At 43.5% G+C, this 23876-nt stretch overlaps 1 protein-coding gene across 5 annotated transcripts in view; it reads left to right on the forward strand.

Annotated features, from left to right (window-relative positions):
• MUSK (muscle associated receptor tyrosine kinase) overlaps positions 1–18928 on the forward strand; it is a 55447-nt gene extending 36519 nt beyond the window's left edge. For 3 of the 5 annotated variants that reach the window (XM_056324898.1, XM_056324900.1, XM_056324901.1), the window contains 5 exons: positions 3763–3938; positions 8599–8788; positions 9127–9318; positions 14707–14855; positions 16932–18928. In XM_056324898.1, coding sequence (XP_056180873.1) covers positions 3763–3938; positions 8599–8788; positions 9127–9318; positions 14707–14855; positions 16932–17608 — 1384 coding nt within the window. In that variant the 3' untranslated portion in view covers positions 17609–18928. Of the gene's footprint in view, positions 1–3762; positions 3939–4349; positions 4374–6769; positions 6859–7195; positions 7356–8598; positions 8789–9126; positions 9319–14706; positions 14856–16931 lie in introns of all 5 variants that reach the window. The other 2 variants (XM_056324897.1, XM_056324899.1) reach the window with 2 other exon arrangements.
• Positions 18929–23876: the final 4948 nt, after the last annotated feature.

Raw genomic sequence — 23876 nt, forward strand, 5'->3', positions numbered from 1 at the left:
TCTGGCCTCTGAAGCCTCTGCTCTTCATCTTTCCTTAAGCACTAAGTATGTATGTACAGCCTCCAGCCCATGTTCTGTTAATGTTAACTATAATGGAATGATGATTGCTTGGTGTGCCTTGCAGAAGACAGCCCCACATAGATGTCTCAGGGTGAAGCTTTCTTTTTTCCTAACACAACTGCTGGCCACAACTGATTCATATCCCTTTTCAGCCCTGGAGGGACTGTTGTCTGGTCACTACCCATCTCACGTTTAGGCAGCTGACATCCCTGCCTAAGTGCAGGACTTTGCTCTTGTCCTCCTTGAACCACATCTTAAAACAGATTATTCAGATTTGTGTTTATCAGGAGAGCAGTCCCAAGTCTAGTGTCTCAACTAAAATACAAGTCTTCTCTGCAGACATGGCAAGCATGCTTCCAGCTGGACTTGGGCCGGATGTAGTTTACTGGCAATTATTTTTCCAGTTATGTAGGGACTTTTTTAGGACAATCAGAAACATGTTGTCTTCACAATCTGGACCTTTCTCATTGGTCCTCCTTCAGTATCTCTAAAATGAAGGGACAGAGGAAAATCCCAGTATGAAGCTTGACAATACATTATGTTCTCTGTTTGGTGTCTATGCTAGCATAGTAGCTGCATATATCGTATGAAAGAAGTATTATGTGCAAGTATCCACAGATAATTGTGCGGCCAAGTACTGAAACTTGCTTTTTGCTGGCAAACTCCTCCCTGCTGCCTTGTTGTTCTGCTCTTTGTCATTGCACCCTTCAGTACATGATCTCTCTGCCTTTTCTCAAGATGTGTGACAGTATTTATATCTGAGCCACACATGCACAGCACATTTGTCAGCTAAGGATTTTGCACAGCACTCCATGAGGCATTTTAGGGGGATCTGGGTCTTGCTTCATTTACCTCTGCTCATGAGTGACTCTGCAGGACCAGAGCTCATGGTGATTTGTCTGAAGGCCTGCACTTCATGGGCACTTCTGAAGTCAGAGTGACATAAATCAGCATAAATCTGCACTTGATCTGGAGCTAACAGGCATATCATTTGCAAATATGTCTAAATCTTAATGGACTTGCCTGGCATCATCTTTCTTCAAATCCACAAGCCAGCATTATGTTTTTTTCCCTGTAATGATTTTCCCCTGTAGTTTTAATGCAGATTTAAATTCAGCTTTCTTCATGACAAGAGCCCTGGCATGGCATCCTTCCCGTTTCCTGTTCCCAGAAGACTTCAGCTGGACAAGAGCTCTTGCAAAGCCCTAACCCAATACTCCTTGTGATAAGTCAGACATTTAATATGTACTTCTGAACAGCTGAGACCTTTTGGGGTTCTTGAACACATTTCACATGGCCTTGGTTACTTTCTATTTATCTTATTTGTTTTTAACTGACAACTTCATACCTCTCTGCAGAAACTGGCTAGACTACGCCAGTTTTCAGCTGAAATACTTAATCTATCTCAGAGGCCAGAGAATTCTCCCAGTTTTTGAGGGACGTATTTCCCTTGACATATTTCCATGTGGTTTTGTCTTGTTATTTATTCTCTGCACCACTTTTTCTCTCCCCATGTCATTTTTTATGTTAATTTTGGATTGGAAGCTAGCTAGCAAGAATAACAACTGACAAGCAGACTGAATAAAGCTTTTATAAAAATAATTAGGAGGTTAAACAAGATGAAGTGAAACAGAAGAAAGCAACATGGGGAAAAAATCCACTTAAAGTGAATTAGGATGCAATTTGATTAAAATTAGAGTTTTTCTGATTTTAATGGGAAAGTGATATCTCATCCCAGAATTCTTGATGACATCTGCCTTTTACCACTGGCTGCTTCTGTGATGGCAAAAGAAATCCCCTCAATTTCTGTTTCAACCACTGCTGATATGAAGTGACCAGGCTGCAGTGGGCACTCGTGTTGGGAAATTTCTCACTTTGGTCAGGTCTGTGTGTCTCCATTTCCTCTTAAACAATTCTTTGTGGTGCCTAAAATGCTACTGGCCCACTTGTTCTCTTTTGCTACTACTATTCTTTGTCCATCTGTCATTTACATGACATAAGATTTCTAATAATAATCTGAAGCAATCTTTGCATATGATCTCATCAAGCTCTTGCTGGTCAGGATTAAGTGTTATAATGATGGTATGAACCCAGCTCAAGGAGACTAATCATCCCTCCCTCTGGCTGCCTTGCCACACTCCTGGGATGGGTTCGTGGGTGAAGATAACCTGCCTTTAATGCTGGAGCGGACAGGATTGCAGAGGAACAATCTCCATTTTGCAATTGCACACTGAATAAGGAGCTTGTTTAAGGGTGCTCAGGCTTCAGGACTGAAGGCAGCTAATGTAATCCAGATCTCCCAAGTGTCAATCAGTGTTTCAAATGCAAGATTTTCTCATTTTTCTAGCTAAACATTTCTTTACTTCAGAAGGTCATTCCTATTCCACATGTTGTTTAACATAAAAAAGATAAATTACACCATCTGGCTGCATCCTGGCTTTTATGGAAGTGAGGAAGGAATAAAGCAGCAGTGGCTAAAACCAAGCATGGGGCAGCTGGGCTTTAATGGCTTCAGCCTGCAGACTTGAAGGGCATCCATTGCAGTTGCAGAAAAGCTGCTGCCTTGGTAGAATTCCCAATGGCTTCCATCCTTCAGGCACGCTGGAGGGTTTGCGGTGTTGGTAGTCATTACCAAAACTCATGGCCATATGCTCTTGCCAAAGCTGTTGTATAAGTAGAGACTTCATCAACACAGGAGGTGTTGAATTTGGCTGAAACCTTCACCATAGACCCCAGCAGTACCTTTCTGCATCACTGACACTTGGGAAGGATGTGGATCTGCAAAGGACTTCAGCTGAGCTCAGCAAAAGTAATCTCTGCACATGACCTCAAAGATGGTTTTGCGACTCATCCTCTCACGAACGAGTACATAAATAAGCAAATCACTGATAAATTGACTCACTCATGCAACAAATCTTCATTCTCAAACTTTTCTCAAACTTTCCGGTATGGTACAGTGTCTTCCTCCCCCAGAGCAGGTATTTCTGCTCTGTCCTTCTTCATGAACAGTTTCTGACCTAAGTAACATTCAAACATCCGAAGCACTTCTTGTCAGTGAATGTTTCACATTGTTATGGAGGTAAATGGAGGTAATACACTAGGTAGGAGATAGTTAGGTATCTTGTTTTACCAGGCACTGTAAGAATTTTGCTGCACACAGCTGAGAGATAAAAAGGAACTGAATACTTTTTGTGGATAAAAGAATAGAATTGGATGGGTGATTCTGTGAGGTTAAAAATACAGGCAAATATTTAGTTTTAAAAGGTTAAGAATTGCAGCTCACCTCCTGTCTTTTGTAGATGACATGTTAATGTGCAATTTGCAGAAGACGGGTGAGATTTTTAGAATGTACTGGAAAAAAGCTAAGATAACTCCAAGACATAATGTTTATTAATAGAAGATGGCAATAAATCTGTAGGAAAAGATACGAATGAACTCCTCACAGACTGTGGTGTGTGTTATGTTTTGAGCATAACCCTGCTTCATTAAAAGTGCAGCTTTGTGGGTTTCCTAAAGGAACCTGTTACATTTTATACAGAGTTTCCTTTATGGTACATGAGCCAGACAGTCTGACTCAAAGAAGTGTAGCCTGGTAATGGATTTCTGTCAGCCTGCGTAACCCCTGCACACCATTGCGAAGTGCAGCCATTGTTAACAAGCCATTGACTGCTGTATTTCACTGTTTTTTGCGAAATAATGTAGAGAGAATTGCCTTGCTGTAAAGGATCTCTACTGCTTTAAGGAATGGCTCTCAATGGAGGAAAACTCTCAGAAGGGGATTTACAAGCCAGGACTGATGCTTCTCAATCTTCCTGAATGCAATAGGCTGCCCAGCCTGCACCAGGACCCCAGCACCTGCACCCACATCCCTTTCTTTGGTAAGGTGGCACACGATGCCTGTTGTCTGGAGAGCTGTGTTCTTAGTAAAGGAAGTGGGAGGAAGGATGTAATCCATAATTTACAACTAAAGTCTGGTGGTGGGTACCATCCTGTCAGTGCCTGTGCACAGAACTATGACAGCCGCATCAGCCTGTCTTGTTCAGCTGAGCTGCAGGAAAAATCCCCTATGTAAATAAGGCCTGACTCCTTATTGAGAGGGTCATAACAATCTCATTGCCAAAATCAGTCTTAATGATGTCAAAATTGCCATTCAGGTGCCATTGCAAAGGAACAAGCTGCTTAAGCACCACTGGGAGGGAACTTTTTCCCATAGCACACTCATAAACAAGCATCCAGATATATTACATCCTGGAAAACCCCTCCTTACATTGTGTCTTGTCTTTTTACAGATTTTAAGAAGGAGAATATAACCAGTAAGTAGACTGCTCCAGACTCTGTGTTTCTAGAGGTGGGCATGATATTCTTTTTTGAGAATGCATCTTGCACAGTATTTTTGTGGTTTGCTCTGGTCCTGGCTGGCTGGATTAATGTTATATTACCAGGGAATGCCTGACCTTTCACATCCAAGGCATGGGGAAACTGCTATCAAGGTAATTCCAGCCCTATATGCTGTTAATGATGTGCTTACCTATGTCAGGTTGGTCTTGAAAGACCTTAATACCCAAAATGCCACAACACTCTTCTCCCAATCATCTCTGAAGCCTGGCTGTTTCTCACATGTCCCCACCATGACAAATGGTGAGACCTAGCTGTCCCTCACAGTGCTGCTTTGATGTGTGTCAGCCTCATGCCCTGCTGCTGGTCATGGCTGAAACATACACACGCAGGTCTTCCAGCTGACATACAAAAAGTTTAAAGCTCAGCCACTGAACTTGGCCCATTGGAAAAAGGCAGAACCTCCCTCCTGCCATGCTTCTGAGCAGGTTAAGTCTCCAGATCTGGCAGTGCTGCACGGAGAGAGAAAGCGAAGAAAGTGTAAACAAGAATTTTGGGGAATTTTCTTTTATGGGAAGGCCTTGGCTCCTCCAGGCCACCCAAGCCCCAGGTGCTTGGTGCTACACACCTGGAAGACAGGCACTTCAGCAATCCATGGGCACTCCAGCATTGCTGCCCAATGCTTACAGACCACAGCTGCAGCTATCTTCTCCCTAGGGAAAGAAGCACAAGAGAGGAATGCCAGCAAATGAGTGGTGTATTCACAGAATGGTTTCAGCCACCTCTTGGGTGTTTGCAAGTTCAGGACATGGCCCGTATCTGCTGTGTAAATGTGTGACCTTTTTGTTCAGCTTTCATAGTATTTTCCCAGGGTGGCGTTGCACAGATGTGCACTATTCAGTCATGAATCAGGGAGACATAACCGTAACATTTTAGCAGTGTTGCCCCTCTTTTTTCCCACTGTTATGTGCACAAAGGTTTGGGAAGCACGAACCAAAATGTTTTCTAGCTTGCCCATCAAAATTAGTCATTAAAGACCACTTGGCCACCTTTTTTATTCCCTCTGTCCTCATTGTAGTAAGATCATGTATGAGAGCATCTACATTTCCCAGGCCACTATGGAATCAGGTTGCTTCCTCAGTGTTGCTGTTGCCCCTAAAGTTCTCAACATGGTTCCTCTAAGATTTCACACTAATGTTTATTTCAGATGTGTGCAAAATTTTGTTCATGTTGGTTAGTACTCAATCATTGCTTTCCTTGCCTCTGATTGTGAGACATTTAAAATGCTGAGCTCAGACACACAACTAAGTTCCAGGGCAGCTTAACAAGTTTTCACCTCTACAGAACTACAAGTTCTTGTCATGTGGGGGCTGCTAGCTTGTTGTGGATGTGAGACATAACATGGTAGCTTTACATATCAATCAAAGAAGTACAAGTTAGAGCATTTTACTTTGCATTTGTGGTGGATTAAATGGCTTGTGACATCCATGGCCATTCCTATACTGAGGTGTTTGGGTACCTTGGACTACAAGAACTTGTTCTTATGTTTGAGTTCACTCACCTGGAGCAAATGTTGTTATGGGTTTCTAGTCACCCATGTGTACTTCCTGGTGCCTGGTGAAAGTTCAGAAAGCTAAGCTCTTTTAAAGACTCATAACTGCCATCCTGAGCACAGAGGGTGATGCAAGAAAATAAGAGCAGATAGCCATCACGATGCATTTACTATGTTCCTCCTACCGGAGAAACAGGACAATCTGTGAACATAAGTTAAAACATGTAGCATGCATGCATGCTGGAAAACATAAGCTGGTTCCAAACATTCAGTCTAAGAGGACAAGCACTGCACAGAGGCAGGGAGGAGAGATACCACCATAGGACTTTATGAATCCCAGCCCTCTGCTACCTACCCCAGGAATGTGGGTGTCTTCCTGTTAGCACCTCTGTAACAGTGCAGGCTGAGAATCATGCAACCAGTGCTGCAGTTTGCTTTCTGCCTTGGTTTGGCATGGGTGGCTTCACTGTGGTTCTATTCTGCACTTTCTGTGTGGAAGTGTTGTGGACTGGGTAAGTGCAACACAACCATTGCAGGTGCACGGCCTGTTTTCTCAGTCTGAAAGAGCTCTAGTTCCCTCTTTGGAACGGATGTGATCATTTTACCGGATTTGATCTTATGTATTGAGGTCAAAATCCATTAAGTATGTGCAGGAGGCTAAGCAGTTCCTTGCCTGCCGTTGTCTGGTTCTTCTATGCATTTCAGATCTGTTGCTAATTGCCTCATGATCTCATGTAATGACATGAAGTTTATTGTGAGTTCTTGCTGCAGGGCATGGTCTGTAGATGCCTTGACACCCATGCTGGTGTTTTTTTCCTCCAGGAACTTGCTACAGAGGCAATGGCCAGTTTTACCAGGGCTGGGCCAACGTCACAGCCTCTGGTATTCCCTGCCAGAAGTGGAGTGATCAGGTACGAATCAGTGTGAGTCCCGCCAAATGGAGAGCCATGCTTGAGGTCTCCTTTTCCAAAGAGTTTCCCAGAGCTGAGCAGCCCACTCCCAGTGGAAGGGCTAAGCAGGGGACAGGTTACCATCATTCTTGAGTTCACTGGTGTTTCACACTCTGTTCCTGTTTCAATCTGCAAGTTTCCCTTCCTGTAGCAAGACATGTTCTCTGTCATTCTGACAGACTACTGAAAGGCTGTTTTACCTCTGCCCTTCTTTGCTGCTTGGTTTTGTTTTGTTTTATTGACACCCGCAGGAAAAAATTACACCAAAACGCTAATCCAGTTTGCTTCCTCTCCCAAGGCTCCCCACTTGCACAGGAGGACTCCTCAGGTTTTCCCTGAGCTGTCTGATGCTGAGAACTACTGCCGCAACCCAGGAGGTGAGAACGAACGTCCCTGGTGCTACACAAGAGACCCATCTGTGATCTGGGAATACTGCAGCGTGTCTCCTTGTGGAGATGGTAGGCAATTGCAATTTATGGTTACTGACACAGTGGTTGTTCTGGGGCCGTGCAAGGTGTTTGCATCCTGAGTGCTCAAGGCCTCACCAATCTGTTCTGTCTTCTGGATTCAGCCAGTCCTGGTTCTTCTCACGGGTTCACTCAGCATCTTTTATCAGAAGGTATAACATGTGCCTTAAAGATGGAAAAATGAAGACAGGCAAATTGAGCACCTTGCCCCAGATTATAAGGCCAAAGGATGAAATAAAATTTCCTGTTTTATTATGAATAATGGATTTGCCACACTGCGTTTTGAGGGGAAAGTAGGGTTTTGGGCTATTTTCCAAAGCTGTTTTGCTTCTGGCAGGTTTTTTTCAATAATAAAAAACTATTCTAACTAAAAACAAATCTGAAAAAGATGGAAACATCTTTGCTCTGTGATGCTGAAACTAAGTCTTTCTGTTATTTCTTGTTCAAAAAACAGAACAATTTTTGAAACATTTTTCATTCAAGATGAACAGTTTCTGAATCTCAGTGTTTGGAAATAAGAATGCTTGCACAGAACACAGGGGTACCGTGAACTTAAGGGAACACAAGTCAGTACTAGTTTAGCTGGCCTTAAAAAGAACAGTTTAAATTTCTTTTTGTTCTTGATCATTGCATGTACAGATTAGTATTTTCTAGAATGTCACAGAAAGTACTCAGCAGGTAGGTACCTGAATATTATATTTTTTTCTAATGATACAGCCAAATGTATTTTACACTAGTTTACCATATTTGCCCCATAAAGACACAGATGCAAATTGTTGAGGCAAGGGGATATTTCAGGAAAGTATCACTGTGTACTTACTTGGTCTTACTCTCCTTCCTGCAGATTCCTTTTAGGACACATGATAACACACTGTGCTCTATATTGTAGACCATTGATCTTTCTCTCTGCAGACATTACTATATTTGAATACTGTTGAGATCATCAGATGTGAACTCTCATCTGTAACTCTTGCAAACATTCCTTACCAGAACTGTGTTTGCAGCACATTGGGGACTCGGTCTTCACCAGATCCTGGGTTTTTGCATTTGGCACCAGAATGGGTTTTGCTTCCTACAAACCAGGCTTCCCTACTATAGTCCTCTCATGCAGTCATACGGCTGTATCTGTAATGTCAGTAATTTCCAGGACATCAGTCTGACTCTGTAAATACTTGTTAGAGAAAGCCCTATAAACTAGCAGAGGCATAACATTCTGATTTGTTTTGCATTACAGCTTCATTATCACTAGGAACAAGAAAACCAAATGGAAAGACTCCAAATCTTCCCCCTCTTCCTACCTTTTCCCCTACATACTCCATGACTGTTGTCATCTCAATCATCTCCAGCTTTGCCCTGGTTGTGATTTTCGGCATTGTCACACTGGTTTGCTGCCGTCGGAGAAAGCAGTGGAAAACCAAAAAAAGGTAAGGCTTGGGCCTTAAGGCAGCAAATTCTGCTTTGAAAGAGGACTTGCCTGTTTCTGAGAGCACAGTCCTGCAAATGCCTGGTAGGGTGTGAGCAGCCCTCCCTTTGCCTGTGGCAGCTCAGTGCAAGCTCTGGCAAGTCCTTGTGGCAGACTAGATGCTGGTCTGGTGACTGTTTTGGGGACATGGCATGACACCTTGTTGCAAGGCTCTTTCAACAGCTCGGCTGCACCTCCCTTTTCCATCCTTGAAGAAACTAGTCTTGGAGGAAATGCAGATCGTTATCTCCCAGTTAAAGGCTGTGCACACACTGACTGAAAACTGCTCTGTCATTTCAGAGATTCAGAGACACCAACGCTCACCACTCTGCCCTCCGAACTCCTGCTGGACCGGCTGCATCCCAACCCGATGTACCAGCGGATGCCCCTTCTCCTCAATCCAAAATTGCTCAGCTTGGAGTATCCCAGGAACAACATTGAATATGTGAGAGATATTGGGGAAGGAGCATTTGGGAGAGTCTTCCAAGCAAGGTAAGCAGCCTGTATGAGTCCTTTTTAACTGGAGGTACCTGGGAAAAATTGGCAGTTGGACAACAACTTATCTGGGCACTGGAAATCATTTATTCATTTACTCAGATCAAGATCAAATGCATGTGTACCAAACAGTACACTCAAGCTTGAATAATTGTTCCTGTTGTCCACTGCTTCCTGTTGATATTAAACTTTTGTCACAAATGGCTTTCCTATTCTTCTCTCTAGTATATGTAATGTCTTACTGACATACCGAAGTCTGGTGTAAAAGCTTACCTAAATTTATCATCACTGGTTTTGCCAAGAGTATTGCCTGTGACATATGACCTATTGTGAAATTCCTGCATTTCCCAGTACTTGCAAATTGTCTGTGTGTGGTATCCTCCATTATAATGACAACACGGGTCAGTAATTACCACAGAGGGCAATGTTACGTTATAAATGTCATGCTACAGTTAGGTTCTGACCCGGTTTCCATTTGATTCAGTGGCAAAACCAAACCAAACCAAAAATCTCCTAAATACCCAACCTACTTAGGCCAACATTATTTTTTTGTGTGTCCCCCCTTTAGTTACTCATTTTTTATTCTTAGAGTTTGCAGCCATCGTTGCCTGTTTTAAATTTAAGATATTAGGTGAGATCCCAGTTCTGTTAAATCTCATGGGATGTGAGACCATACACTTCTTCATATGTGAAAAATGTTTCGTTGAAAATCCCAGAGATGAACCCAGTGCTGCCTAGACTGAAGTGGATGGAGAGTGTCTAGTTAGCCTTGACAGAGCATGTAATTTCTTCAGGACAGTCTTTGGCCAGTACTTTACTCCTCAGAAAGTCTCACCCCCAAGTTCTTGAAGGAAAGTGGACAGACTGTCCAGTTTCATGTTTACTCAAGATAGTTTTCTTTGTCCTTTACAGTTAACAAGTCTTGGATGTGGGTGATTTTGTAGCTCTATCTGGAGTAGTGTATGATGACCTCAGAAAACCCAGGGGAGTATCAAAGTCCCACTGGGCCAAGACCTGCCTGGTGGAACCAGTCCCATGGACTTCAAAGACAAAGGACCCTAAGGACTGTCCTGCAAAATGCAGTCATAATTTCAGATACTTTTAATGTTTATAGTTATGCTGTTGATGTATCTGCTAAGAAATGAGTTATGCACAGGTTAAATGTGTTAGAGCAGGGAAACAGTTTCAATAGCTCTGATGGATTTTTTTTCTAATGAAGGGATGCATTTTTTCTAATGGAAGAAATGAAGGCATACTTTTCATTAATACAGAGAGGGCTAAAAATAACAAAGTTTGAAGGGCACGCAGTGGGAAAATTGCAGACACTTAGCCTGTGATTGATTGTTAGCCTGGATGGCAAAGTCGAATGCATCCGAGCTTGAAACGAGAACAAAGCTGCAGGAACTGTGCCGCAGCTGCGCTCGGGGCGCTGCACACTAACCAATGCAGGAACACAGTGCAGCCCTCATCCCAACCTCAGCACAACTCTTGGGATGCCACCCTGCAGAGTGTCACCTTCCTGCTTGCACAGCAGGCGTCTTCACCACACCGTGGGTGCACAAGCAGGGCAGGCAGTCTTTGACTCTGTACTGCGATCTTCATTATAATTTAAGTGCTGCACAGACCCTTCTGGGCTGGAAATGACTCTCACCCACATCAAGCAGGAACTCTCAAAGGGCATTCAAGTGTTACTAAAAGCACTGGGTTAAGCAAGTGCTAAAGTGGTGTAAAGACCTTTCATGTGGATTTCATCCCTCCCAGTGCTGCAATTTCTTTTAATTAAACCTTTTTGCTATTTTTAGTGGAAACCAGGAGAAAAAGGACAGGGGGGAGAAGCAACACATCTTCTTAGCCAGCATTTGCAAAGTGAAGAGTACCATACCCTGAGAAATGTCCGCTGTCTGTGGCTCAGGGAAGGAGCCCCAGAAATATTGCTTCTAAAGGGCTTCCTTATTTTTATTAATATCTCTGTCAAAGTCCCTTCAAGGCCTTATATTTCCAAGAAACATTTAAGGCACGGCATTTCTGTGCACCGCTGGCAGATCAGCGCAGACTGCTGATCCAGTAGTGCCAGCTGTGTATCCCTCCAGTTTGCAACAATCACAACTATTGTTGCCTTCCCATCTCAGATGGATAATATGTACTTGTCTACATGTGTTAAATGGACATCTCAAGCTAAGTTTAGCAACATTCTTACTTCTACTGGTCTCATGTTTCTCCCTCTCCTGTAAACACAGCTATGCACATGGTGCCAGTGATGCCTTTGCCAATTGGCTTGCTGTGAGTCCTGATTCAGTGTTTACTCACTCCTGGGTCAAGCAACATGTTAGGACAGGAAGTGTCTGGCTATCATTTACTAGCTTCTCCTGAGAGGCTGCCATCTTCACTGGGGGCAGCTTCACAGTGGAAAGGATGAGGAAGTAACCAGTTATCCTAAGATGTTCTTAAAGCAAGACTCAAGACCTTGTTCGGGTCTGTCCCAACTGGGTTGTGCCAGCTGACTTAGGGTCTTCTGCCTGTGGGAAGACCATGCTGGCCCCACGTGCCACCAGTGGAGCACCAGCCCTGTACAGTTCAACACAGACCAGCATGCAAGTTTTTTCTCAGAGCTGGAGCTGTATGGTCCAGGCTAAGCCCGAGGCCCCGGACTGCCTAAAATCCTGGGTATGGGGGTCTTTTTTAGCAGTCTGCTAGGTCCCCACTGCAAAGGCACACCTCATCATCTCTGCGTGTGACAAGCTGTTCCTAAGGTCAGAATTTCTCAGACAGAAGTCTCATATTGTTTCCAAATGCAAAGCATGTTTCTCCAAACCACAACACAACAAGCCGCTAGCAATTCAGAGCACTCTCCTGCCCACATACGATTTTTTTTCGAAGGACAGGGTAAAGGTTGGTCTCCACCAGCCTCAGTAGGTATTAATTGCATCATTTAATGTCTAATATGGAAGCTATGTGATGCTAAGGAAAATGTGGGACAGGACACAGACTCTCTGTTGGTAGGCTTGGGGTGAAATCCCTAACTGCACCGCTGGTTAGTTCTCTGAACGGCAGGTACCTAAAAGCCAAATGCTGCCAGTGTTGTACAAATCCATTGGTGGTGAAGAAGGCAAGGACAGCTGCTGTCCATCCTGTGCACCGTGGACATTTCTCGTAAGCATTTAGATAATAATGAGAGAGAATACCCAAGGTAATTTCTGTTGATGCATCCCAGTTCTAGAAGACATTTACCTGTTTTCTAGAAAGGACGCCACGTGCTGATCTGCTGCCTGAATTTTCCTGGTTAATTTCAAAAGCAGCAGCTTCCCACTGCTCCTGCGTAGATGTGCCCCCTAGCCCTTTGTGCAAAGACTGTCTTCTAGACACCAAAGGGGTCAACTTCAACAGCTCTCTGCCAAGACTGCAGAGTCTGCCTCTGTTGTGGGTCAGTGTGGTTTTCCCAGGTCTGCTAAGAACTGGGCTGAATTAACACATGAGTTACCAAGGATGAAATTATTTGCTGTTGCCTGAAGGCCCATTATAAGGCTTTGTGCATCTTAATCTCACCTAAATTACATTTAGGTTAATTTACATTACAGAATTTCAGTGACGACTAGATGGATGGTGAGTAGAGGGATGGATGTACTTCAGGCGTTAGCCTGGGGTGAGTTTCTTTCTTCCAAGAATGTGAAACAGGGCTGTGCCTGCCCCTGCTTTGGCACTGCACTAGGTCTGCACTAGGTTTGCTAGCCAGTGATGAGTGGTAATCTACGATGAGGCTGTTTGGAAGAGATAAAGACTTTCCTCATTTTACTTTTAAATGCTCTACCGGTTTCTGCAGACAGTTGCTGCTGACTTGCTCATGGACTGAGATTAGGCAGAAGCTGGTAGATGCCACTATTTCTCCCCTCCTACTAGATTGGAACCTCATTGCCAGCACAGGGGGAAAAAAAGGAAGACATTTTGCTGTAAATGAAGGCAGTAGTAGACAAGTGTGGAGTCTGCTTCTCTGTTCTGGCTTGCCAGACCGCCTCACCCAAGTGTCTCAGCTGTGATCTGGCCACCTGTGAGATTCCTTTCTTGATGGGCACCCTGCCATCTTCTGACATTTGACATTTACAGCATCCAAGTGCAACTGTTGTGACAGCCATATGTCTGGAGTAGATGACAAGGAAACTGGAAGTTTGCTTTGGAAATCGGAACCTCCTCTTGGAGCTACAGAGCAGTAAAATAACCTGGTATTTGAGCAATGGTGGGCAGTTGGGCTAGCGTAGTAACATGACACGTAAATGCACGTCACTCTCCATGGGCTCTGGCTGGCTACCTGTAAGGAGTGCGTTTTAACTGCAGGACCCCTGGGAAGAATTTGCGTGGGCAACAAAATGGACATCTGAGGTTTGACACATCTTTGAAGAGTGGAAAGTTACTCTTCTTTGGCAATAGCTACCTCTAAATCTTTGGCAAGCCCATGTAATTAAACTTGTTGAGGGCACAGTGACCTGCGGATAAGAAAACAAAGTGAGCCTGTAATCGCTTTAAGTCAGGAGGCTTTGTTTCTGATAGATTTGTGTCCCTAAGCTCCAGATGAAGATTCACCAGTGTCTTAACATGGGTGTATTCACACGTTACATTGCTCTTCAGACAGGACACATGTATACTTTGTCCCCTCTGTCCTGTCATCTGCTTCCACTTGCAGGAGCATAGCTGTTTCCTAGACCTCAGCTCCAGCACATTAAATTCAGCTGGAATTAGCTCACGGGTTTATAATAACTTGTTGAATTACAGGCACACACATATGCCAACAGTGGCAAAAGGGTATTTTCCTTACAAAACCAGGGAAACATGCTTACTATAATGGTTACTTTCACTCTAATAGTAGCCACATGTACCAATACCATCATTGTGCCAGGCATGGGACAAAACACAGTGAAAAGAGGTTCTTTCAACATTCTAATATATAATAGGTTTGTTTTTAAGTCTGGTAAGCTCAGCCATGACACCTCAAAAGCAACTTGTTTGGACTGAAGAGTCCATCCTGACCTCCATGAAGTTTCTGATGTGACACCAACCCAGGTAGATGCTATTGCTCACCACCCTGTTATTTGTTTATCTCTTTACCAATCATGGTGAACAGTCTGTATGCAGAAAGAGCAGTGGCCAAAAAAAAAGCTATATTGGGTTTAGCCTCCTTCAATTAAATTAAATGTCTCTGTACTTTGCAATGCAGACATGCCCAAGAGGTGAAGATGGTCTTTCATGTTCCTTCATTCGATGCTGGGGCCTTCCACTTTTTCATTTTTGTTTTCTTTTTTTTCTGTCAGCCTGTCCATTTGCACCAGAAACAGAGCCTACATTTAGTGTGCATATGCATCCATCACTGATGCTTCCTTTTCTCCTCTCTTCCTGCAGGGCCCCAGGGCTGCTGCCATATGAGCCTTTTACAATGGTGGCAGTGAAAATGCTGAAGGAAGAAGCATCTGCAGACATGCAGGCTGACTTTCAGAGGGAGGCAGCCCTCATGGCAGAGTTTGACAATCCGAATATTGTCAAACTTTTAGGTATCTGAATGCCCACGTACAGGGTACCACCTTCTGCAAATCCGCTGTGGGGTTGTTGGGGGTGCAGGTGCAAACGCACATGCTTGACTGGCTTGGTGCTTAATGCAAATGGCAGTGCTGGTCTCTTTTGTGAGAGAAGATGCCTCTTGCAAAAGAGGTGAGCTTTTCGATGTGCTAGTGCATGCTCTGCTGAAATGTCTGTCACAAGTGTCAAAATGTAGGTCTGATACTGTTGTGTGAATGAAAAGGATCTTGCATTGTAATGGAGTCTCCTTGTCCTGCACTGAGTACGTTGTTGACCATCTTGCTGCCTAGCTCTGCTTCCAGTTTAATAACATTGGCACAGATATCTTCAGGGAAGGCACGAGCTTCCTGGAGCTGTGATTTATTTTTCAGATACTTAAAAAAAGACGAGGAACAAGTCTTGTTACTTTTATGGGTCCCCACTTAAAACTGTGATGTCTGAACACGCACTAGCATTAAAAAACCAAAATGAAACAAACAGAAAAAGGCAACTGCAAAAATTATCCCTTCCTTCCTTTCCCAGGGAAAGGAAACCCCAGTTTATTGGGTATTTCAGAAAGTCTTAATGATGTAGCTTGGCTAATAGGGTGTTCTTCTGTGAAGAAAGCTGCTAACCAAATTTTAATTCAGTCAGTTTTCAGTTTTTGACTGAAGTGGATGTTGCTAGCCACCTTCACATAGCAATTCTGATTTAAGTTGTTGTGTGCAGATTGGAACCCTGTGAACAGGCAGCTGAGATCATCATTCATTGCAATAGGAGGTTCCACAAAATTTGGAAATAGATAAATCCCATTTTTGGGAAAGCTGGGTTGCTACAAGTACTTTGGCTACAGAAAAGAAAAGCAGGAAATGCCCCAAACTCAAATAAACATTGTGTTTATTGTCAACACATTTTAGGTCCGGAAAGGGCAAAGGTACAGGAACAAACTGGTTTCATATTGTGGGAGTGTGGAGAAAACAGCCATGTTGTTGAAGACAGCTTAGATGATAAAACTTTCACATACACTCCTCATGCTTGTCAGATCCTGATTTTATCACACTGGGAACAGTTATCTGTTTTTCCTCAAAGATTCAAGTATTAGGTCATTGACAAGAATTTCAGATTTCACAATAAGTTGGATGAACCATTGCTAAATGATGGCCCTAAGAAAGCAAAACACATACATTTTAAATGCTGGCTTTTGATCGTTGGCAATTTAATAATAAGCAGACAAATATTTTTTGCCATATCACTGTATGCTCTGTAAAACTGATGGGAGCGGGGTCCTGTACTGATTCTGGCCCCAGGTAAAGCTGATGTAGGGTCAGGCATGTGTCCTTCACTGGGACTAGGTTCTGCATCTATTAGATGTGGTAAATGTCTCCTTCCTGATGTCTGTTTTTAATTTGTCTTTCTTTAATTTTTTAGTATCTGTCATGCCAAAAGTAATTTCTGCAACAAACATTTTTTTGCATGATATGTTAAAAAAAAAAAGAAAAATCCAGAAGAAGTTGTAGTGGGAATGTCTTTGCGTTTCAGATAACCCACTGAAGCCTTGAACATGCCCCTTGTGATTACTCCTGAAGTCTTCCTGCATATGTGTAGTCCCTACATCCATATCATTATAAGTATAATTGCAACAAACAAAAGAATTAAGAAGCGCAGGGATCAGAATGATAAAGGTTACTTTCTTAAAGTTTGTCCTTCCAGTTGCACCCGGGGAGAGGTAATACTTACATTAATGCCAGCTTAAGCAGGATTGGGGTCTTAACTAATCATAGGTCCAAATGTATATCTTTTTCCTGGGATGTCCAGACAAATCAGGCAACTGCATGATTTATTGGCATCTCCCACAGAGCTCAGCATTAGATCCCTGGTGAAGGAGCTTCAAAGACACAAAGGGATGCATGCAAACTTGGTGGCACTTGCATGCTTCACCTTTCTTTCCGTCCCATCATGCATTGTTGAAAGTCTCCCCTTTGTGTAAGTGTTTTTGGATTTTTTTTGGTTTTGCACAGCAGAGCCCACTTTGCTACCCAAATGACCGGTGTGTTGTGTCTATCTTCTTCCAGGTGTGTGTGCTGTTGGGAAACCAATGTGCCTGCTCTTTGAATACATGGCATATGGGGATCTAAATGAGTACTTGCGTGACCGCTCACCCCGCAACCTCTGCAGCCTGGTGCATGGTAGCCTGGATGCACGGATCAGCCTCTCCAACCCCCTGGCGCTGTGCTGCACCAGCCAGCTCTGCATTGCCAAGCAGGTGGCTGCAGGCATGGCGTACCTCTCTGAGCGCAAGTTTGTCCACCGGGATTTGGCTACCAGGAACTGCCTGGTGGGGGAGAACATGGTAGTCAAAATAGCCGACTTTGGTCTCTCAAGGAACATGTATTCGGCTGACTATTACAAAGCAAATGAGAACGATGCCATCCCCATCCGCTGGATGCCCCCTGAGTCCATTTTCTACAACCGCTACACCACAGAGTCTGATGTATGGGCCTATGGGGTGGTGCTGTGGGAGATCTTCTCCTATGGCATGCAGCCCTACTATGGGATGGCTCATGAAGAGGTCATCTACTACGTGAGAGATGGGAACGTACTCTCCTGCCCAGACAATTGTCCTCTGGAGCTCTACAACCTGATGCGCCTCTGCTGGAGCAAGCTGCCTGCTGACCGGCCAGGCTTTGCCAGCATCCACCGCATCTTGGAGCGCATGTACGAGAGGGCTGTGGCCACCCCGTCAGTCTGAGGGGTGCACCTGGGGACGTCCCTGGGTTCACCCATCCAGGCTGACTCGGACCAGCCTGTGGGGTCCTGAGCAGCAGCTCTATGCAAAGCCCTGCTTTAGGGGGAGGAGAAACAACTTCTTCTTTGCCAAGCAAGAAGTGTGGACTGCACCCCACTACAGTGGGCTATACCTCCCTGAGTGGAACTGTACCTCCAAAATGACAGTGCTGTCCCCTGGCCACCAAACCCAGACAACTGGGTTTGGTGAGGGTGGTGGCTGTGCCAACTCATTACCTACGTTAGGCATTTCCAGGAGCAGAGTTCCCCAGGGAAAGCAAACCAACATTTTGCTGGTGTCACTTCCCTTCCTCACAGGTCCCTCCATATCCTTCTGCATTTATGGTCCTGGCGTTCACCTTTTCCCTCCCTTCCTTAAATGTTTTCAAGTATTATTTGAAAAAAAACCAAACAAATGATTGCAGAAATCAGTCTTTTTGGGGATATTGTTATTATTTTATTTTTCGTACTTACTTCCTTTTGTAGAAAAAGGATGTTTCTGAAGCCATAGGGCACTTTCTTTTTCCTTTTAACTTCCATTTCCTCTTTGACACTCATGAACATAACATTGACAGAGTAAAAAGAGGAGCCTGCAGGACCACTGGCAGCTGCCTGCATCTCATGTTACATGGACAGGCAAACTCCTGTCAAGCATGGAGCCTTAACGTTTTCAAAAGTGGAAAATCCGCAGCGAGGTTCATTTAATGTTTGCTAAGATCTCATCCAAAAACTTGCCTCAGTGAATTGCAGCCCCGAGGCTACAATTCACTGCCTTCCCCTGCAACAAAGCCAATTGGTGTTAAGGGAGAAATTCAGGCCAAAGGCCTGGTCCCGCACCTGGTAGATCTCTGAGTTGTATCTGTTTGCCTTTGCCTGCCTGCAGTATGGTCCTCACTGCATCCAAAGCAGGAAGAAATGCAGCCCCTCTTGCAGAAATGTGGCAGGTTATGCTACTTACTTCTTTCCTTTTCCTTTCCAGTCTTTGCCTCCTGTTTCTGGTTTTCCTTTCCTGACAGTAGCTCCTAACCCCTGTGAGCTCCTACTACAACGTTTGCTGGCCACCTTTCCTTGTGCTGCAGTTTACAGGTGCAGAAGTAAAGAAGGTGGAAGCCTGCCATCAGCTGCCTTCAGAGACAACCTGCCAGTTAGGAGAAGGTGGAAAAGGGTGTGTTCACACTCTACACGAGAAATGTTGTAGACTGTTCATCTGTGGGGCAAAGATGAGACTGCCTTCATTACACATGGTCCGCAGCCCATCCCCAAACACCAAATGTTGTTTCTCTGCTAAAAGTTCTCCTAATATGATGGATGCTTCAGTACCAGAGAAAATTATATTCCTCTGAGGACAGGTTGTGCTGGTTAGTTCCTTTGGCTGTGAGAAGCAGTTGTCCCAGAGCCTCATCACTGATACGAAATATAGCCAGAGGCAGGGATGTGCATTATCCTGGCAGAACAGGAGTGCTAGTGAGTGAGCGGTGAGTGTGGCTTCCATAACTGGGACACACTGGTTAAGTCTATTCAAGAAACAGCAGTTAAGAGCAGCCTTCTGTAGGGCTTCTGTAGGATACAAGGAGTATCCTTGTTTTCTGGAAGGTAGGCTTGAAAAGCTCTGCCAAACGTGAAGAACAAAACTGGAAAGCATGCACCTTCCTCTGCTGTTTTACTGTAATGTGAGCTAGTTGTCTGCTACATCATAAGGTTATTTTCTTCTTTTTTCTTTTTAAATAAGCATAGTTCATTCTGGTTGTGGCCACAAGAGCATAGTTCAGTGTTTTCAAACCACTGGTGTCAATTTCACTTGAAGCAAAGAACTCACAACTACCCAAGACTGTGGGAAGAAAGAGGAAGCTCTGTTTGGCCTGCAAAATGTTGAAACGCTAAAAATGCTTGGATATCTGCACAGTGAGCACAAAATGACCTGTGCTATCTTTCTCATTTAGCAGTTCTACCATCATGCCACTATGACAGAAGAGCTTACTGAGGTTTAGATACTAAAAAAATATCCCCCTGAGAACCCCAAAGCCCTCTGTTTAAATAAAATAGTGACCGGAGATCCTTACATAGCTCCTGTTACCACATTATGACCGCCTCACAGTCCTCAGTGTTGAATTCTGTTAGGTTTTGTCAGTTACCTGGCTGTCCTCCCTGTGCTGCAGCAGCAGGGTTGAGGAGGCAAGTCTGAATGGATGCGGGGTGAGCTGTATCCCCAGCTGAGCAGAGGTGCCTGCAGCCTCTGCCAAGCTGAGCCCCACTGCACAGTCCAGCAGCTGCTCCATCTCCATAATGGAAGGTGTAAATTCAAGAGCCTTGCAGTGCTTGTGGAAGCAGGGGTTTTGCCACTCTTTTAGAGAGGGCATGGCCAGACCTTGTATGTGGGTAGTGGTGTGAGTCCAGGTACTCGGCACCTCCTCTGAATCAGCCAAGTCTCTTAAACCAAGGAAAGGGCGCAAGAACAGGTGGCAAAACCTGCAGCATATGCTAATGTGAACATACTCATTTACAGTCTGAAGAACAGTCTGCTTTTCTTCCTTCTAGGATCCCAGTGCTTTCCTCAGTTGCTTGCTCTCCATCTCCCCCAGCTAGACTGCTTTGAAACCACAATCATGGTTTTCTTCTTGTTTTCATGTGGGATGAAGTTATGTGCCTGTAATGTCACATGCTGTGAAGTTTCCCTCACTTTGTGGAAGAAGGACTTCCACTAACTCAGAAGGGTAGCCCTTTTCATTGCACTTTCCTAGCCCAAATTCTTATCTCAGTGACCCCATGTTCAGGTCAACGTGGGCCTGCAGTTACGAGTGGAAAATTCAGTTTTTCTTGTCCAGTATTGCAGCCTTTGCACTATAAACATGCACCGCAATGTGTGGTAGTAAGTGACTGCAGGTTGGGTTGGAAAATGCTTCCTGCATTGTAAGAGGAAAGACATAATTTCAAGATCAACTCACGGAGAAGCTCTCTGCAGCATGTTCTCCAGGGATGATAATCGCTCCTGCATCATAATCCAGGTCCCTAAATCATGATGTTCTTTGAGTATTGAATGGTAGACAGACCTGCTGCTGCCTTGGTGTATTAGCTGGATTTTAGCCTCAGTTTCTTCCTGTTACACACTTCTCAGCCTGTTAAAAGCTGGAGGTTGAATTGCTTTCATAATTTGCCTTCTTTCACAGCTTTCTTTTCTCATCCTTTTGTTTGAGACTTCTGCTTTCTTCAGTGTATGTTATATGGTGTGCTACTCCAGAAACTTACACACTTTCTGTTTAACTACAGCATAATTCAAATTTTGGATTGGAATAAAGCCAGGGATTGTGAGACAGTAGAAGAGAAAGGAAAATTTGTTACTCACAAATTTGTTTGGAAACAAAAACTATTTTGCAGTCTCTAATTTGGCTTTAAAATTCATATAGAGAAAGACCATGAACCAGAAATGAATATTTTTGGTGCTTCGGTTCCCATTCCCACAGATGGCAGAGGAAGCCTTGCAGTCAGTGGCACTGCATGAGAACCCTGAGGAGAAGAAGAGATTTGTAGCACATTTGATGTACCCATTCCCTCTGCAAGTGCCCTGACTAGATCATTTGCAGCATGTATACAGCTTTGTCCTGGATGACATAATGTGAAATTTGATCAACTAAACAGTGCAGAAATCCTCTCAGTTTCCCATGACCATTTAACAGTTGCATTTAACATACGTGTTAAATTCGACTCGTATTCGATTAGACATTGCCTGCAATGTGATCAGATTTGGTTTAGAGGGATTGCCTCTCAAACACACTGTGGAAAAAATTTAACTGTCTGGTCTCATTTCTCCAAGGGTATCTCATAATTATTATTCTGTGATATTTTGTTATGCATTTCATGAATGATGGCTTTGAAAGACAACCCAGAGATGTACATTTCTTATTATCCCAAACTGTGTAATTCATGCATGCAATATTTTATAAAATAAAGGGATATCAGAAAGGGGTAATACTAAGTCTTATCTCTCTGTTCTCTTCTTGCTCCAGCACTGGATTTGTTTCTGAAAACGGATGCATTTCATTATATTGAAACAGCTTTATTACAGCTTTAATATCACAGTGGTTATACCATATGCAATTGCCCTTGTAAGGTAGCCTATTATGTGTGCTCAAAGGCATGTGGTTTTGATGGGTTAAACTGTGTGCTATAGGAACACACTGAGAGACTATAGACTGAATGAGACAACTCAAGATTGGAATGACATCTGTCTCACTCCTGATTTCTGCTGGTGTTTGTGCCTGGATTGTGCCTGTGAATGAAGTGCAGTATAAAGTCAAAAGGGAATTGAGTCTGGTGTCTGTAGAACCCCACACAGAAAAGTTTGTCACTGATGGGTTTACCTAAAAAGTCAGAACTCCTTTTTCTGCACATGATTCTTGAACATGAACTCATTCAGTAAGTCTATGAGAATTTTAACTATTTTAAAATTAATTGCAAATATTTGACAATCAGAACTGGAAAGTAAAACTGAACTTCCTGACTACTATTAGCTAGGCAAAGCATGAAGTATATAGTATATTCTTTCTCTCTGTGTTTTTTTTTGGTCCAAATATGATGTGAAATGTTTTCTGCTAATAGTCTAGCTTGAAATCTTAGGGAAAAAAAAAAGTGTTTTGTAAATGCAGTCCTCACTGAGAAAGTCAATAATGAACTAGGAAAAGCTACTATTTAGTCCTTTCCGTTGGGGTGAATCCTAATGAAAAGGTTGGCTCTTACACACCAACTTTTTTCAAGGTGTGAGGAGAAGCGGGATCTTCATTTCCCATCACAAAACCAAGTGGTCTTTGAATCTTTAGAAACACATTTTTGTAGCCTGGGCTAAAAGGTTAACCTTATGACAGAATCTGTCATCTCCAGCAGTGTGATCACTTCCAGGCTCTCCTCCCTCCAAATCTCTCTGAGATCACCTGAACTGGTCAGCACAAGCAGATGTCCCCAATGTCATGAGTCACCCTGAGTATTTTGGATAGTACAGCAGTAACGTTGGCCCTCCTGAATGAAGCAATGAGAGTAACATGTGGTTGGGAATGTAATGGATTATTTAATTTTCCTTGGCTTTTATTTGTGTTCTCATGAATGCATATGCTTGTGTTTGTGTGTGTATAGGAACGGACAGGGTGAGGAAGCACGCTTTGTGTGGAGGGAGAAAGAGGTTTCAGTCAGCCTTCCGTGCAAATTTCTCATTGTGTCTTTCAAAACATTCACTTCACCCATTTCCACTCTGTTTAAAACTTCTAATCTTCAGCTGGATGTAATGACATCTTGCTGTCATCAAAGGAATCTTGAGGTCTTAACAGGCCTTTGCCAAGTCCCCGACATTACAGCGATGTGGGAGCTGCTACCCCCTCTGCTGCCAGTGTGGAGCTCTGAAGTAAATATGAAACTGCCTTTCGTATTTCATAAAGAAATCAGAGTCCAACACTGGTTGTCAAATGCAGAATTAGGATCTTTTACGTATCAGCAAGAAGGGAAAAAAAGGGGAAAAAAGAGAAGTCCTGCCAATTTACCACCTCCAACAAAGACATAGAACCTGCTATAATAACATAATGGATGTTTTTCAAGTTTCTCAACCTTAGGAGAGAAAATATGCACTCATTCACTGGAAAATATTTAGAAAATCACTTTTTTATATAGTCTTGCTGTATTTAGCCAAGAACCTTCCCTAGAGGTAGCGCTCCATACTGGTGGCACAGTGGCCAGCTGTAAACTTAAAATGGGTAGTATCTGAGGAGCTCAAAGCTGCCCTTAAAGCCAGTACCTACAATTTTCTCAGTGCAGGAGGTGGTAGCCTGGAGTGAAGGTTGCGCTCTATACCACTGACATATTTCTGTGCTAGCACAGCATCTTCTAGTGTCCTGCAAATTTAAGATTAAGTAAGGGTTTCATTAGCAGCTGATCGACAGGATGTTTTATGATGAATTTGGACTAACACGCATCAATTAAATAATTGATTATTAAAGATATTTTTTTTTTCTGTTTGCTGTGATGCTTTAAATCTCATGCCATTTATAGGCCAATGTGTTTACTTTGAGATAACCATGCTATACTGGGCATGAGTGAACACGTTGAGGCACTTGTATGTTTACCTGCCCTCCCCCATGGCTGTTATGTAAAAGAGATATTACAGCTTGGGAGTTTATATAGGCTAGCAAAATTTTATGTAAACAAACAACTTAATGGAAGAGGGGACCTGTGCAGAAATGAGAAGTGCCATATGA

The sequence above is a fragment of the Falco biarmicus genome, chromosome Z, assembly GCF_023638135.1.
Source record: "Falco biarmicus isolate bFalBia1 chromosome Z, bFalBia1.pri, whole genome shotgun sequence".
Lineage (NCBI taxonomy): Eukaryota > Metazoa > Chordata > Aves > Falconiformes > Falconidae > Falco > Falco biarmicus.